This window comes from Ochotona princeps, chromosome 8 (assembly GCF_030435755.1).
Source record: "Ochotona princeps isolate mOchPri1 chromosome 8, mOchPri1.hap1, whole genome shotgun sequence".
NCBI classification, from domain to species: domain Eukaryota; kingdom Metazoa; phylum Chordata; class Mammalia; order Lagomorpha; family Ochotonidae; genus Ochotona; species Ochotona princeps.
The window spans coordinates 5,092,919-5,110,184 of NC_080839.1; the positions used below are offsets into that span (position 1 = coordinate 5,092,919).

Sequence of the window (17,266 nt, forward strand, 5' to 3'; positions counted from 1 at the left end):
ATTAGTGTCGCTGCAAAGTGTGTGCTCAGGGTTGGCATTGTGGCGTAGTGGGTAAAGCCTCTGCCTGACGTTCCGGCATCCCACAGGGGCACTGCTTCATGTCCTGGATGTTCTGCTTTTGATCCAGCTGTCTGCCTACTCATGGCCTAGGAAAAGAAGCAGATGGCCGTAGTGCTTTGGTCCCTGCCACCCATGTGGGAGACCTGGAAACAGGTCCTTGCTAAGACCTGGCTGATGCAGACATCTGGGCAGTGAACAAGTGGGTGGAAGATTTGTCTTCTATCTTCTCTGTAACTCTGCACTAATAAATGAATAAATAAGCATTAAAAATAATAAAGGAAGGAAGGACGGATGGACCCAGGGTGACAGCCTAGTGACTAAAGTCCTTGCCTTGCGTGCACTGGGATCCCAGATGGGTGCTGGTTGTCTCCCAAATGCTATATTTCCCATCCAGCTCCCTGCTTGTGGCCTGGGAAGCGTCGGGGATGGCCCAAAGCTTTGGGATCCTGCACCTGCGTGGGAGACCTGGAGGAAGCTCTTGGCTCCTGGTTTCGGATCATCTTAACTGAGCTCCAGCTGTTGCTGTCACTCAGGGAGTGAGTCAGTGGACGGAAGATCTTCCTCTCTGTCTCTCCTTCTCTCTGTATACTTGCCTTTCCAATAAAAATATCGTAGGTGACAGTAAACACACGCAGAAATCTGCCACATGACAGGTAGTCCCTTAATGTGTCATCTCTGAATTCTTTAACATATTTTTCATTGATACATGAAAGCTGTGTTGTGTTAGGATGGGCATTTGGCCTGGGGTTAAGATGCCCACATCTCACATTAGGGTACCTGGATTCAAGGGCAGCTTCCTGCCAATACAAACCCTGGGAGGCCGTGGGGAAGGCTCAGGTTATTGAGTTGCTTCCCCCCACAAATAGGAGATTTGCATTGAGTTCCCAGCTGCAACCCAAACCTGTCCTGGCTGTTGGCACATATTTGAGGAATGCACCAACAGATGGGAAAAGGCTGTCTTGGTCTCTCTGCCTCATGAAAGAGAGCACAAGTGAAAGGAAGGAAGGAAGGTGGGTGCACATTTTTGGGATGCTATATAACATCTTGATATTGTGTGAGTTGTGTGGTAGTCAGATCAAGGTAGACATATCTTTATCCTCAGACGTTTGCTGTTCCTTTTGGTGAGAATACCCAAATCCTTGCTGGTAGTGTATGTCGTCTCTTAAATGCTGTGACAGCCACATGAGGTTCCCAGAAGGTGACCCTGAAGTCATAACTGATAAAGCTTACACTAGGGAACTTCAAAAAGTTCAGAGGAAAATGAAAACAAAGCTGTATCTTGGTACAAAAAAGTTTTTTCCATGATATACATTTCCATGGATTTGTAAAAAAAAAAAAAATTGTGTGTTTTTATTGGAAAGTCAGATTTTACAGAGAGAAGGAGAGACAGAAAGATCTTCTATCCGCTGGCTCACTCTCCAAGTGGCTGCAATGGTAAGAGCTGAGCCGATCCAAAGCCAGGAGCCTGGAGCTTCATACGGGTCTCCCACGCGGGTGGGTGCAGGGTCCCAGGGCTTTGAGCCATCCTCGACTGCTTTCCCAGGCCACAAGCAGGGAGCTGGAGGGGAAGTGGAGCAACTGGGATTAGAACCGGCGCCTGTGTGGGAGCCCGGCTGATGCAAGGTGAGGACTTCAGCCAGGAGGCCACCATGTCATGCCCGCTGAAGACCTCACACTGAGCCTTCTTCCAACTCTCTTGAGAGAATTTCCAGTGCTTGTCTGAGGAGTGTCAGTCTTGGGTGCCTTTGCTATCTGCTTGATGCTTTCTGGTCTGTGTCAGGGCTGCTTGCTGTAATTTGTTAACCATTTCATTAGCATAGGATTGACATGCAAAGAGCTAGACACATTTAGGGTATCAAATCACTGTTTTAAAGGAGGTTTTTTTTTGTTTGTTTTTGTTTTTTTACTTGTTTATTCACGAGAGAAAAAGAGAGCGATTCTATCCACTTTCTAAATGTGCACAAGACTAGCTGTGGGTGAAGCCAGATCTAGGAGCTGGGAACTCAATCCAGGTCTACTTTGAGTGGCAGGAATCCAATTATTTGATGCCTCAGTGCTGCCCCCTAGTGTTTACATCGGCAGTAAGTTAGAGTCAGGAGCCTGGTCAGTCTAGTGTAGGATGTGGGCAACTTAACCAGTTACTAGGCCAAAAGCCTACCACGGAGTGTAAGTGTGCAGAGCCCAGAGAAGGTGGCTTTGAATGTACAGTAACCGAGTTGTTCCTCTTTCAGGTTGGGGTTCAGGTTTTCACCAAGAGGCCTTTGGATGAACCACAGAACAGCTTCAATCCGGACGATATCATCAGTTGCCTTAAAAAGTACCCAAAAGCCCTGGTCAAGTACCTAGAGCACCTCGTGGTTGACAGAAGGCTGCAGGTGAGTCAGAGCGAGGCTGCCTGAACGAGTGCCGTCAGCTCGTGGGCGGAGAATTCTCGTCTCATGCTTGTCCTTGCGATGGCCCCAGGCAGTCCTGAAGCTTGGTGACAGTCCCTGGAGAACAGTAGCCTTTCTTTTTTTCTAAAAAAAAACCTCTCCATCCCATGTCCACGTGGCCTCCATTCTTTTTCTCTTTTCCTTCTCTTTTCCCATCTTCAAAGGAGATAGGAGAAGTCACACCCCTGTGTAGAATCGCTCATCCTGTGGCCCTTATTTAGATCCAGCTCTGTGTGGAGGCTCCCCCGGAGGGCTCTGGCTGCTGACCTGTGAATGCCCTCTCTGCTTGGCTCCCTGTGTTCTGCAGAAGGAAGAGTATCACACTCACTTAGCCCTCCTCTACCTGGACGAGGTGCTGCGGCAGAGGGTACCCTGCAGTGGCCAGGAGGCCGAAGCTAGCGAGACCCAGGCCAAGCTGCGTCATCTGCTTCAGAAGTCTGACCTGTACCGAGTCCACTTCCTGCTGGGTGAGGATGGTCTCAGCCTTTTGTCCGTGCACAGGATACGTGTCCAGGGTTGGAGGAGACAGAAGCAGACTGGGGCGAAGAGAGGGGCAAAGTGCCTTCTGTTCCCACCTCCCAAGATAGCAGCAGCTCACTTGCTTGCTTGCATTCTTTCTCTCTCTCTCTCTCTTCCTTCCTTTCTTAAGATTTTTTTTTCTTTATTTAACTTGAAAGAGTTACAAAGAAGAAAGAGGGAGAGATCTTCCATCTGCTGGCTCACTTTCAAAATGGCTGCAACAGACAGAGCTGGGCCAGTCCAAAACTGGAAGCATGGAAGCCGCTTCTGGGTTTTTTTCATGTGGAAGCAGAGGCCCAAGGATTTGGGTAATCTGCTGCTTTCCCAGGCCAGTGGCCGGGAGCTGGATTGAAAGCGGAGCAGCCAGGACTAAACCAGCGCCAGGTTAGCATCCTGGGATGTTGGCCCCTCAGGCGGACGATCGGTCTGCTCTGCCATTGCAGCACAATGGACAGTGCCTTTGACTGATGACATTGGAGGTGTCCTGTCGGGTCCTGGATCTCCGTGTCTCTTGGCTGTGCTTTCATTTCAGTGGCTTGGCTCATCGTTGAAGTGCTGAGTCATGCATAGTTCCTTTGGATGACTCTAGGACAGTTGTCCCTCAGTATCCATTGAGCAATGGTGCCTGGACTCTCCCAGCTTCCCCAGTCTAGGGATAACGAAATATGCGCATGCCCAAGTCCTTTGGTGTCGTATTTGCATATGACCTGCACGCATCCTTCTGCAAACTTGAAGTCATTCGTAGGTCATTTATATGACCAAGTGCTGTCTGCACACTCCGTACCAGGAGCTGTCAGACTGGGCTGTCCAGGGAGTATTGACAGAAAGCCTGTACGCCTTCAGCGGAGTTGTGTTGTCTTCAGACTGTGTTTGCTCCTTGGTGAGTGGGATCTGTGGATGCAGAACCTGGGCGTAGAGAAGGCGGCTGGGCTCAATCGTGCCTTTGCCCACTGGTACTGCCTCTGCTGCCCAAGGTTCAGGGCCACTTGGGCCCTCAGCCAGGGCAAGCCAGTGTGGATATCTTGGACGGGCTTTGGATGTTTGGTTCCTCAGAGGCACAGAAACCACAAGTTGCTGTGTATTTTTCAAAGATGTATTCATGTCAAAGAGTAATAGAAACGGAGACACCTTGCATCGGCATCGTTGAAAGATGCCTGATGGGGTTCACATTGTAGACTCGCTGCCTTCGTCCCCACAGCCTGCAGCACAGTAACTCCCCTCCTTTACAGCTCACCCGACGCACGCATTGTCCCCGTGAGGGGTGCCACGGCCTTCGTGCACTTAGGACGCCCCGTGGCGCTGTGCTCAGTGAGATCACCCACAGGACCAAAATGGAGCAAGTGTTATACTCGTCATGACAAAGCTCTGTGTGGAAAATGAGAGTTGAACCTGCAAGGTCAAGTGTAGCTTTCCTGAGGCGCTCAGCTGGGATTTCTCTCTGCTCTGCCCTTTGTCTCGCTACGAGTGTCAGACTTTGGGCTTACAGATTCAGTTCATCAAGTAGGCAGATGCACAGCTAGAGAATCCACAGATGGATACCGAGCACACAGGCCAGGGCAGCTCATCTACCCCTTCCTCACCGGGGCCATGCCTGATGCCTGGCAACCCGGTGGAGTAAGTCCTGTTATTATCCTTCCCAGGCCCAGAGAGGTTGACCAGTTGGCCTCACAGTCTGTGCGCTTTGGTACCAGATGTGCAGAGTTGAGGGTTCTATGTGAGTAGCAAATGCTAGTTGTACTTTGCACCTGCTGCAGGGCTGATGTCCAGTGTGATCCTCCATGCCATAAAAATTGGTAGATGTATTTGTTTTACAGTTTGCTAATTAAGAAAATCAGAGTTACAAAGATAAAAAAGAATCGATCTATGACTTTATTTCCCATATGACTGCAGTAGCCAGCACCGGCCCAAGCTAAGGCTGGGGCCTGGAACTTCGTGTGGCTGTCATGTGGGTGACAAGGGGCTGCCATTCATTGCTTTTCCCAGGCCATTAGCAGAGGGCGGGCTAGGCAGCTGAGATGAGAGCTGACGTCCATGTGGGGTGTTGATGCTGCAGGGGGTCGATTTTAGCTATTACACCACAACACGGACCCCAATTCTTTCCTATCTTTATAGTGTTAAGCATTTTGGTCTGGGCCCATGCCAGTTGTTAAATATCTTTGCTATAGTCTTAACTTACGCTTTTTGCTTTACAGATCTCAGCCATTAGCTGTTGACCAATGCTCTCAAGTCTGCCAATTTTGAGTGCATGTAGTGTGTTCTCTGCACTGCGGTGCATTGAGAGTATCAAGATGAGTGAGACTTGCTTCTGACCCTCAGAAATGAATTTCTAGACAGCCCAGGAGACTTGGGGCGCAGGGGCCTGGGAGAGCTTCCCGGGAGAGCTCCCTGCCTGTGGCCTGGGAAAGCAGTCGAGGACGGCCCAAAGCCTTGGGACCCTGCACCTGTGTGGGAGACCTGGAGAAAGTTCCTGGCTTCTGGCTTCAGATTGGCACAGCACCGGCCCTTGCGGTCACTTGGGGAGTGAATCATTGGATGGAAGATATTAAAAAAAAAAAGAAAAAAGATACTTTTCTGTTTTCCGCATTTTGTTGAATAATGGTAGTATGGGTTTTGAACACTCTGAGAATATGTTCCTTTCAATGAAGTGTATTTTAAGCTGAAATAAAGGGATTCGGTGTACCATTTGGGGGGAGGTAAAGTTTGGATTCAAGATCATCTTCCTGTAGTCAGCCCTCTATTGTTTTGGGTTCTGGAAAGAAAAATATGATCAAGTTGCTGACCGTGTGCAGGCTCTTTCCTTTTATTATTATTATTATTCACAAAACAATGTGGCACACCAGCTGTTCACACAGAATTTACATTGTCTCAGGGATTCGAGGTCAGGCACACAGGAGGATGTGCACAGACTGGGTACAAATACTGCAGGGTCGTTTCTGAGGGACCCGAGCATCCAGGGGGTAGGTGTCTGCGGAGGGTCCCCACGTGTGGTGGGACTAGGAAGAGAGGACTAACGAAGGTTGGCTTGGCAAGCTGGAGCCGTGGTGGCTTCCAGGGGTCTTGGGAGATCCTTGTCACTTTTCTTAGGAATGTGTGTGGTGTGTTGTTTGAACGGTTGGATTTGCAGCGGGAAAGGCAAGCAAGCATCCTCTCAGGCACGTGGCTGGCAATGTTTAGCCACCAGGTTGTTGAGGCAGCCGGCTTGGCTCGGCCCCTTCCGAAGCTCAGGCCAGCAGGAACGTGGTTGCACTTCTGAATGTCGCTCTGTCCTGCAGAGAGGATCCAGGGCGCCGGCCTGCCCATGGAGAGTGCCATCTTGCACGGGAAGCTGGGTGAGCATGAGAAGGCCCTGCACATCCTGGTGCACGAGCTGAAGGACTTTGCCGCGGCCGAGGACTACTGCTTGTGGCGCTCCGAGGGCCGTGACGCAGCCTGCCGCCGCCGCCTCTTCCACACGCTGCTCACCTTGTATCTGCGTGCCGGACCCTCTGCCAACGAGCTGACCATGGCTGCCGTGGACCTGCTCAACCGCCACGCCCTGGAGTTCGATGCGGCACAAGTGCTACAGCAGCTGCCCGGCTCCTGGTCTGTGCAGCTCATCTGCCCCTTCCTGACCGGGGCCATGAGAGACAGTGTGCATACCAGGAGGAACACACAAGTAGCCCTTGGCTTGGCCAAGTCAGAAAACTTGCTCTGCATGTACGATAAGGTGAGTACCTGCTGCTGAACAGGGTCCCTTCCTGACGGGTTCAGTGTTTTCTGGAAGGCAGGTCTGCTTCAAGAAAAATGGTCTTTGTCAGTTTCTTTCTTCTCCCTGGGTGACCTCTCTTGAAATGTCTGATCCCACTCACATTCGTGCAGGAACTGAGGTCTCTGTGGGCAGAGGCAGAGGCTGGGCTGGCAGGTGGCATGTCGGCAGAGCTCTTTCCTCGTTTACCCTCTGAGAACCAGCAGAGCATGTAAGGAAGGTTGCAGCAGAAAAGCATCAAAACGGAGGACACTCACCCAGCACGGCTATGGCTGGCCCTGCACCGGGCACGTTTTGCCGTGATGTCATCCCATCACCGCAGAAATGGCGACTGTCATCCAATACAGTCCATAGAAGAGACGGGGGCACCAGGAACTCATGGTCAGCACAGGGATGACCAGAGTTTCTCCTAGGCTGGCTGGGAACCCCCCCACGCCCACGTTCAGGTGGCCAAGCTATATTCCCCTTCTGGAGGCTTCGTTCTCATGAAGTCTGGCAGTGTGGTATTCCTAGTGCAGACATTGCACCTGATCCTTTCCCGCTTCCAAAACCTGTCACTGAAGCCAGGAAACACTGGCTTAGATCAGGCAGCAGCAGCATCTTGTTTGCTTTTTAAGGTTTGTTTATTTTTATTGGAAAGGCAGATCACATTTAGGGAGGGAAGATCTTCCATCCACTGGTTCACTCCCCAAGTGGCTGCAACAGCTGGAGCCGAGTTGAGTTAGTCCAAAGCCAGGAGCCAGGAGCCTCTTCCAGTTCTCCTGTGTGGGTGCAGGGTCCCAAGGCTTTGGGCTGTCCTCGACTGCTTTCCCAGGCCACAAGCAGGGAGCTGGAAGGGAAGTGGAATAGCTGGGATACAAACCAGCACTTATATGGGATCCCATCACATGCAAGATGAGGAAACCACCTCACAACCTGTAAGCAGGGGCATCGCCTTCCCTTTGCCCACCATACACTTGACAGTTCTAAAAAAAAGACACTTCTTAATTGCCTGCGCTTACTCTCCTTTGGGTTCTTGGAGGGTAGGAAATTGAATACAGAGAGTATTTCTCTGGAGCAGGGATGGGGAACATTTTTTTCTGCCAAAGGCCACTTGGCTATATACAACAACATCATTGGCAGGCCAAAATTATCAACTTGAAAATTGACCTACTATAGATTTATTGAATTTCAAGTCCTACGTAGAGTTTTCTTAGCAGGGCCAGACCAAATGATGTATCCCGTGGATTGAGCATTCCCCACCCCTGCACTCAAGCCAAACCTGGTGTGTTGCAGGCATGTAATATATGATTGTTGACCGAGAGATGGAGCAAATGAATTGCTAGAAGAATTATTCCGGAATGTAATCAGGCAAGACGCTACTGCTTGATTCTGCTGATAGACTGGGTTGCCACAGTGGATCGTGTAGGCTCCGTGTAACTTTCAAAACTCAGATCCTGTTTAGTAGACGGAAGCCAATCCATTACAGCCCTCTTTCCTTAGTATCTCTGAGGAATGAGATTGTGTTCCCTAGGAACCAAGGAATACGCTCTGATTTATCATATGAATTCGATCGAGTCCTTCGTTTGTGCCTTACTCTTACTTGCAAATGAAAGGAGCAGGAAATCAAATGACACAGTAGATCCTATTCAGCTGTAACCTTTTTTTTTTTTTTTTGAGCTTTGTTTGTTTGAAAGACAAAGTTACAGAGAAGAAGAGAAAGAGAGGTAGATAGATCTTCCATCCACTAATTTACTCCCCAAATGCCTGTAACGGGCAATGCTGTACTGTGCTAGGACCAGAGCAGGAGCCAGCCACGGAGCCAGGAGCCAGAGCCAGAAGGCAGGAGCCACAGCCAGGAGCCAGGGTAGAGCCAAGATCCAGCCAGGAGCCAGCCAGGAGCCAGCCAGGAGCCAGCCAGGAGCCAAGAGCTTTCTCCAGGTCTCTCTCATGAGTGGTAGAAACCCAGGCTTCTCTTTTCATTTTCTGCTGCTTTCCCAGGCACATTAGCAGGGAGCTTGATTGGAAATGGAATAGCCAGGACTTGAACCAGCACCATGGAATGCCACTGTGGCAAGTGACAGCTTAACCTACTGCCCTACAATGCAGACTCTACTCCTGATTTTCTAACAGGCAAGAGCTTGAAATGCAAAAAGCTCAGAGAACACTGTAGGGAGGGTCATCAGTAGAAATGCTTCCGCCAGACAGAAATAAAGCAGCTTTTGTAGTTTTAGTTTTGTTTGGTTGGGTGGTTGGTGTTGTTTTTTTTTTTTTATTTATTTATTTTTTTTAACTTCTTCAGTGACTGAAGATGGTTTTGTTCATTTGAATCCCTCTGCTTTATGGAGCTGATACAAAGATGGGTCTGGTTGGAGGGATGATGGGGCTGTGCATGCCAGCATTAAGCCCTGGAAGATAGTCCCTTCTGTTACCTGCCCCTTGTCTCTACCAGCTTTCAAGTGTGGGTTTCTGTTTCCAGATGAAGTTGAAAGGAAGCGCAGTTCGGCTCTCAGACAGGAAGCGTTGCCAGCTGTGCCAGAACCCTTTCGGCGAGCCGGTGTTTGTCAGATACCCAAACGGCGGCCTCGTGCACGCGCACTGTGCGGCCAACAGGCACACGGACCCCGGTGCCCCCAGCCCGGGCACCCGGACTTGAGGACCCCGGCGCCTGAGCCAGTCGCCAAGCCTGCTGGACGCGAAGAACAGACCGTTGTGGTCTCCATGCTTTGTGCCAGCCAGGACGAAAGGCAGATGGCTGGCCGTGCACCCAGCAGACGTCGGTCCGTGAGAGGCCCGCGCACTACCGACCACTGTCTGAATGTCCATGGAAAACTCCAGTAAAGCACAGACAGGCCCAAGGCCGGCTGTCCAGGGACACGGTGACCCCAAGCAAGATCTCCTTTTGGTGAGGGGGGTGTTAGAAAAGGGAGTCATCCTCGTGCCATCCAGACACAAGTGGGGGACCACGCCCCCAGTTTTAGATGTACATTTGCACTGGAAACGTGTGGCCTCAGCGTGGTCTGGAGCCACACTGCCCTTGGGCGCCTGAGCCCTGGGTTGGGCACCTGGCCACCCTACCCCACGGAGGCTCTGCCCTTTCCCTGAGAAACGGCTGACCCTAGGGAAATAGTTTGGTTCCTTCTTATGCCCTGGCTAGCTCCCAGCCCCCTCACTCCCACTCCCAAAGATTGCACCTTTTTGACCCGACCACTCCTTGGAGGTGAATCCCCGTGCATCCAGCTCCCCAGCAGGAGAGCATCTCATGAGAGAGACAGTACTTTCCATCCGGAGGAAGACAGCGGAGACGCGGAGCCCCATGCTGCTCTGTGAGCAGGCCCAGGGCCGCAGCCCTCCACTGTGGCCCTGCCCAGCTGGCAGAAAGGTCTGTGGTTGGCCTGTGGGCCTGGGCATTTTTATTTGCTTCTGTGTCATCACTGTAGTTTTCCTGTTGGTCAGAAATCCACCCGTCCCAGTCATTAGGCTTGCGTTTTCTTGTTAACACATACCTCCTCCTGAGCCAGTGCAGGGACTGGGCTGAACCTTCTCAGGAGATGCCGGTTTTAACTTCCCACTTCTTGGAGAAAGCTGCCTGGGCACCGGATGGATGGGCGGACCTGCTCCTCCTGGCAGGGGCCGCTGCACCACTACACCACTGCACCAGCAGTCCCTGAGGCTGCTTCCCCTCCCCCACCCCCACTGTGGGCGCCCTGCCCTGAGGTTTCCTGGTCACACTAAGCGCCTCTCAGCCATCCCTGCGCGCAGCTTCCTTTCGTGTTGCCATGTGTGTGTCACCGTCAGGATGAAGCGCTCGCTGCCACCCTGCCCCTCTTGTGGGTGTCCTGCTCACTGATTCCGTTAGACGCTAGCCCCCTTATGGTGGTGCTTGGGCAACACACGTGAGTGGGTGTGTGTGTGATGAGGAGGGACCCAAGTACACCCTCTCTGCATCAGCCCAAGCCTAGAGAGCTCATCCTCCATTCTTTAAAAGATGTCCTCTGTACCAAACATGGTCAGGGTAGTTTGCCTTTTAGGGTTCCAAGTGGGTCAAGATGCAGACACACATCCATGCATTATTTGGGAAGAGTTGGCACCTCTTCCCTCTCCCCCCCCCCATTTTGGTTATCTAACGAAGAAGCAATGAAGAAATTCCTCCTTGCAGCTCAACTGTGTGCTGTGTAAGGTGGTGTAAGCTCAAAGTTGGGTCATATGAGTTCTACCCCGTGGATACGGGAGTGGCTGTCTGACTGCCTAGATTGTCTTTACAGCTTGTGAGTTGGAGTTCATATCCTTCAATGAACAAGTTACCAGAATATGCACTTTGGAAAGCACCGCTTTGCTGTGCACCAAATGGGTAAAATCTTGGAAAAAAAAAAAAAGCTTGTGGGTTGCTCCTTCTGCCATCGAGGACACTGGACTTCTCTGGGAACATTGATCCATGTTTTGGAATGTCTGTTGCCTTTTTGGGTAATGGAAATCAAGAGGGAACAGTCTTCCATCTCTAAATCCATTAACCGAACAAGCAGAATTCTAAGAAAATGTCCGTAATAGTATGCTACAAACCATACCTTTCTCGAAACCTTCCCTCAACTCCTAGAAAACCCTTTTCTCAAATATATTTAAGGAAAAACACAGGATTCTTTCTCTTGGCCTGTTCTTTTGTGACTGTGCTGTTGAGTAGAACAATTAGGACTGTCACTGCGACTCCACCACCCGCAGTGGGTTTACTGCAATCATTCGAGTGCAAAAACAGCATGAGCGCCGTTCGGTTGACGTCAATATCCCATGGGCCATACTCTCAGTCTGATGAAGTGTTTATCTGCTGTTGCCTGTCACGCATTCATGCAGCAGTGCCACCTAGGCTCTGGCACCTTGGGCTAGAGTTGCCAAGCTGTTGTGTGTGTGGTGAACTGGGTGTCCAGGAGTGGCAGGAAGGGGCTGAGCACCACACCTCCAGCCCAAATGCCCAGTGCCCAGTGAGGGTGGCCTTCGCTCTCTGTTGGCCCTTCCCATAGAAACCTTTGTCCCCGCAACTTCTTTCTTCTTCCCTGATCGGGTCCCAGATACGCGAGATGTACAAATGTAAACTTGTTGATTTTATTAAAACCATTTTAATTCTTTGCTCTTCCTGCATATTTTTTGTTTTAATAACATTGACTTGGTGACGTGATGGTTTCCACTCACACTGTGCCTCCTCCAAGGAGTTCTAGAACTTCGTCAGCCCCCCCCCTACTGGCTGCCTGCAGAGGCCGTGTGTCTCGTTTCTGTCTCATGAATCAGCGACCTGGCCACCCTGAAGTCCTTCCGTGTTGCCTCCGGAGGACTCGCGCGCCGAGGAAGTCAGCCGAAGATGTTGCTGTCACCAGATGCTTCGAGGTGAGCACTCTGCCTTTGGATTTCTAACCCTGAACGTACCCAAGGAATACGGCTTATCCCTTAGAACGCCATTGATAGGAGGTCTTTGAAAACCAAGCCTGTTGTGTTCGCAGCAGTCCTATTGGATTTCTCCCGGTCTTCCATTCCCGGATGCTGTCCTCCAAGGACAGGGTGTTCACACACAGCACACGCGGAGGTTGTAAGGGTAGGGGCAAGGTGTCATGACCCATCTTGGGTTTCAGATTAAGGAAATGAACGTGCTGTGTGTGCTCGGAGAACTGGCAGTGTGAGTGGGCACCTAGCTAGAACTCTAGTTTCCTAAATTCCCCTGCTGCTGCGTCACCAACCCAGACCACGGGACGGCCAGAGCCAACCTGGGAAGGACTGACTGCATTCAAACTGTACTGTTGCTGTCAGAGAACAATGACACAGAGACTCTAGTATCTTTCCGGTTTTACATTGTGAGTATTCTCTGGTTATCCAGTGTTTTTGGGAAGAACCAAGCGGCAGGGAGGGAGACTTTTACATGGATAGCCTTGGCTGGAAGGAGGCAGTTGCAGATTCACACTGAACTGTAAGAATATCACAAAGGCAGAAGGCAATGCCAAGTGGTGAGACAGAGAAAGAACCCAAATCAATGGCCTAGATGCCTGTGTCAGTGCAAACGTAGAGTGGCATCTAACATGGTTAAATGGACTGTGACTCGTGTTAAGAGTAATTAGATAGTAATGAGCACCCCGTTTGCTCCTAGCGGATCTGTCAACTTTAGCAGCTGAAATGAAAATGTGCAAGAATCGAGACCATATGGACCAGGGGCCTTTTCACCTGTGCAGAGAGGCGAGATGACTGGAGCGCCATCTAAAAGCTTGTTAACACACTGTTTGGAGACAAGCATTTGGCTTCCTGGAGCCTGCTTTGCTTTAACTTGCAACCAGGGAAGGGAAACAAATAGCTGTAATTCAACCCGCAGTCCAGAGGCATAAATTAATTCAATGAGATCATGTGTCAAGAAGGGACACATGTACACAGTTCAGCAGGCCAGTGACCTGAGAAGTGTTAGAGGTGGGGAACGCTGGCTCCCATTGGATGCTGTCACTTTGTGGTGAGCTGGTCCCTAAACCAGCGATGGAGCTAGCTGGCCCCTGAGATCCCTTCTGGTGTTAAACTCCTGTTCTAAGCAAGGGAGATTAGGTAGGGTCTTGTGCAAGGTCTCAGCCTCTAGTATAAGATGTGGGCTCCCTCGGCTTAGCCCTAAGTAGCACACAGCAGCCCACGGAGTGTCCTTGTGGGTGTTTGAGCACTGTGGAGTCTCTGCGTGGCTTTGTGCTTAGAAGGGGGCTGTGAGCGCTACCCACGCACACATTCTCGCTTTGCTGAGTGCAGCCATGATGAGCTGGGGTGCACACGTCCTTGTTGATGGCTGGTTTCCAGATGTCGCTTTCCTCTGGCCTCTGGCAGTCTGGAATCTTCTATGCTTGCATGCTTTGGCCTGCGCAAATTTCTCACCATTAGGGTCATCTTGTTCTGTCAAATAGTTCTTCTCTATCCCCTTTGAAACATTAAATTCTTTTTTCTTTTGTAAAAGACATTTATTTTTATTGGAAAGTCAGATCTACAGAGAGAAGGAAAAACAGTTCTTTCATCTGCTGGCTCACTCCCGAGGTAACCACAATGGCCAGAGCTGAGCTGATCTTAAGCCAGTAGCCAGGAACCTCTTCTGGGTCTCCCATGTGGGTGCAGGGTCCCAAGGCTTTGGGCCATCGTCTCCTGCTTTCCCAGGCCACAGGCAGGGAGCTGGCTGGAAAGTGAAGCCTCCAGACATGAATGTACCCATGTGGAAATCCTGGTGCATGAAGAGGGAGGATTAGCCAGTTAAGCCATTGTGGCAGGCCTGAAACATTACATTCTTTCCTTGCAAATCCCTTTGTGGATGACTAGGCTAAGGAATTAAATTCCCAGCCCAGTGTCAACAGCAGAGCAAGCTAGGATGATGGAGTCATCTTTGTCACTGCTACCCTGATGCATCCCACCTCCATGCACATTTGTGAGTTAACTGGGGTAACTGGTGTGCATGCGGGCTCTGCCTCCTTTGCTTCTCCCGCATCTCTGCAGTCAGTACTGGATAGTGAATCCCCAGTTTCTTCTAGGTAATCTTCAGACACAGAGATTCGGGCTAGTAGAGACGATGCTATTTGATATTCACGTCCCATATGGTAGTTTCTGGGTTCAAGTCCTAGGAATCTGATTCTAATTCTTGTTCCCTGTTTGCTGATGAGCACATTAGCAGGAAACAAATGCTGGTCCTCAACAACTGGAGTTAGGTCAGGCTGAGGCCAGGAGCTCAGAGCTTCATTCGGGTACTTGGGCCATCTGCTGCTGCTGTCTCAAGTGCACTAGCAGGAGCTGGGTTAAAATGAGAACATCTGGGCTTCGAACCAGCACTTCTACAGGATGCCTGTGTTGCAGGTGGCAGTGCCACAAAGCTGGTCCCCAGAACGTCTTTTTTTAACACTTAATCACAATCCCTTGCATAACCTCAAGATAATGTATTTAGTTACTAAAAGTACACATGTGCATTTTATAGAAGATTATAATTGCTATTTTAATTTTATTTTCTTTTTGACAATCTTTACACAGTTAATTAGGGCACAAAGGTTCAAGGGCTACAGGAAAATGGATAAGACTATCCTTTCCACATTTTTTTCTATATTTGGGGTAAACGGGGAGGTAAAGAGAGAAGCCCCACCCAGTCTCTTACCCACCCCAGGTCCCTGATGTGGGGCATGCTCCAAGGGTCTTGCTCAAGTGGTTTTAATAGTTCAACAGTTATGAATTGCTGCCAATCTCACCATTCCAAGCACGAAGAAGTCGCTGCAGAATCCACTGGTTGACATAGTCCATCTAAGAGTCTCCATTTGCCCTGTTTTTCACTGCTAACATATAGCTGGGGCAGTTGATGGATTTGTTCTGTCCTCTGTCTTTTCATGATTAGGGATTTGAGTCCAGCAGTTTGATTGAGGGGGGGATCCCTAAAGAAACTTTGTCTGAGGTGAACCCAGACCAGGGGTCTGGGGCAAGCGCGGGGCCCGGCACAGTCCATCTCCATGATCAGCTGGTGGTTGCAATTGTTGAGTCAGTTCTGTTTCCAGCTGCCTTCCACTGGAACCAATGGGTGTTGCAGTCCAGCCTGATTCTGCCCAGCACACACTCGGCCCTCACCTAAACCAGTGGGAGCTGCAGCCTAGTTGGAGCGACCCACAATAACCCCCACCAGGCCCGCCCCCTACCGTGGTTTCCGAGCTGGCAAGTATGTGTAGCAGACTTGTTCAGTCTGTTCCACATCCCATTCAGCTCTCATACATGTCAATGGGCATTGAAGCCTAGTTCCATCTAATGAGCTCCACTATCCAGCCCACACACATGCTATTGGGTGCTCTTCTGTCTAGCCACCCCTGCCCCTGTCCTGGTTTTTGTGCCCTCCAGTGGGGGTGGCTATTTTATAACTTACCAACATGTTAAATATAAACCTGTATCAGTGCCCTGAAAAGTCATGCAGTTATTGTCCTCATCCCTGCTGTGCGGGTAATATGGAACCACAAGCAAAGTTGTGCATGATCTAACGTGGGTTGAAAGGGGGCTGGACAGCAACACAAGATCTCAGTCAGTGAGGAAATGTACGGAGATTTCCCCATCAAGGTCCCAGTCAATGAGGCAACGCACAAAGATGTCGCCAACTTGAGGGCTGTGGCTGCCATGACTGAAACCATCTTGGGCCTAGCTGGCATCTTGCCCATTCGACACCCTGGGAGTCATCCCAAACCCTGTGGGACAAAGTCGTTAAATAACCTGCTTACGGGAGTGAGCAACAAAGTGCTCAAGGCACTGCTGACATCATCCACATCCCATGTTGGGGTGCCTGCCTGGAGTCCCAGCTACCCTGCTTCCAATCCAGCTTCCTGCTAATGCCTATCCGGAGGCAGCAGGTGATGGTGCAGATACTTGAGGCCTCATGTGGCAGCTGCAGGTTAAAATCCAGGCTCCTCGTCTTGGCTGGACCCATGCTGGCTGTCATGTGTATCTGTGGAGTGACCCAGCGGATGAAGATCCATCAATCTCCCTCCCTCCCCTTCTCTGCTTTCTTTTCTCTTAGGCTAACCTGACAGGTACACCACACTGCCACAGGCCACCTTTGCCTGTAAAACCTCTGTTCTCCTTCCTGGTGGCACAAGGACCCATAATCCTGGATTGGTCTGTGTCTTTCTTGGATATTGTAAGGAGTTATTCGAATATCCCTCCCTGGACCTGGCGCCATTTCTTCTTCCTCACAGCTCATGAAGTTCGCACTAGTCCAGCCATCCACCAATCAGATGTAACCTGGCATTCCACCTGAATCCCACCCCCCCATCTTCCAGCCCCTTCCCCAACCCCGCCCACTCACCAATCATCCCTAGGCATTCACCTGCAGGCGCCAACCCCCTGGGGCCTGCCCTCAATTCCTCCCAATCCCCGCCCCCTACACCTGGCTGACAAAAAGGCCCCCCCCCCCCAGGTGCAGCTCTCTGTCTCTCTTGCTCTTCTTTGCTCTCCCATTTCCCCCTTCTTTCCTGATCTTCACCACCTCTACCCTGTTCCTGCCCCGTTGGAATAAACCTCCTGAGATACCTCATTGCATCTGGTGTTTTCAGCTCATGGTAAAGAACCAGGTTGCGGGAATTAGCTACGCGTAATACTATTGTAATATCCTATGAACTAGAACACTCTCATCTTTTTTAAATAACAGATATTATAGCACATTCGGCCCCCGGTGCTGGTTCTCGATCATCATATTTTTCTGAAACATCATCTGTAATGTACCTTCTTCATCTGCAGATGTCTGGGTAAAGACTGTTTGGAAAAAGAGCCAGTCAACTTGTGGAGGAAAGTGGCCAGTGTGTGTGTCAGAGCAGTTGGCAGATCTAATAAATGTTTGCAAGCTTCGCAGCATTTTCTCCCGACTTCTCCCTATTTTCTTAAAAGATTCATTTATTTAGGAATGCAAGAATAAGAGAGAATAAATCTTATGTCTGCTGCTTTGTTCCCCAGGTAGCTGCAACAGAACAGCCACAGTGGGCAAAGATGAAGCCAGGAGCCATGAACTTCGAGTCTTCCATCTAGGTGG

The 17,266-nt window shown here is 50.4% G+C and overlaps 1 protein-coding gene across 2 annotated transcripts in view; it reads left to right on the forward strand.

Annotated features, from left to right (window-relative positions):
* TGFBRAP1 (transforming growth factor beta receptor associated protein 1) overlaps positions 1-10,371 on the forward strand; it is a 63,682-nt gene extending 53,311 nt beyond the window's left edge. For both annotated transcript variants that reach the window (XM_058667451.1, XM_058667452.1), the window contains exons 9-12: positions 2,292-2,435; positions 2,800-2,959; positions 6,284-6,717; positions 9,215-10,371. In XM_058667451.1, the coding sequence (XP_058523434.1) occupies positions 2,292-2,435; positions 2,800-2,959; positions 6,284-6,717; positions 9,215-9,391 (915 nt within the window). In that variant the 3' untranslated portion in view covers positions 9,392-10,371. The remainder of the gene's footprint in view (positions 1-2,291; positions 2,436-2,799; positions 2,960-6,283; positions 6,718-9,214) is intronic.
* Positions 10,372-17,266: the final 6,895 nt, after the last annotated feature.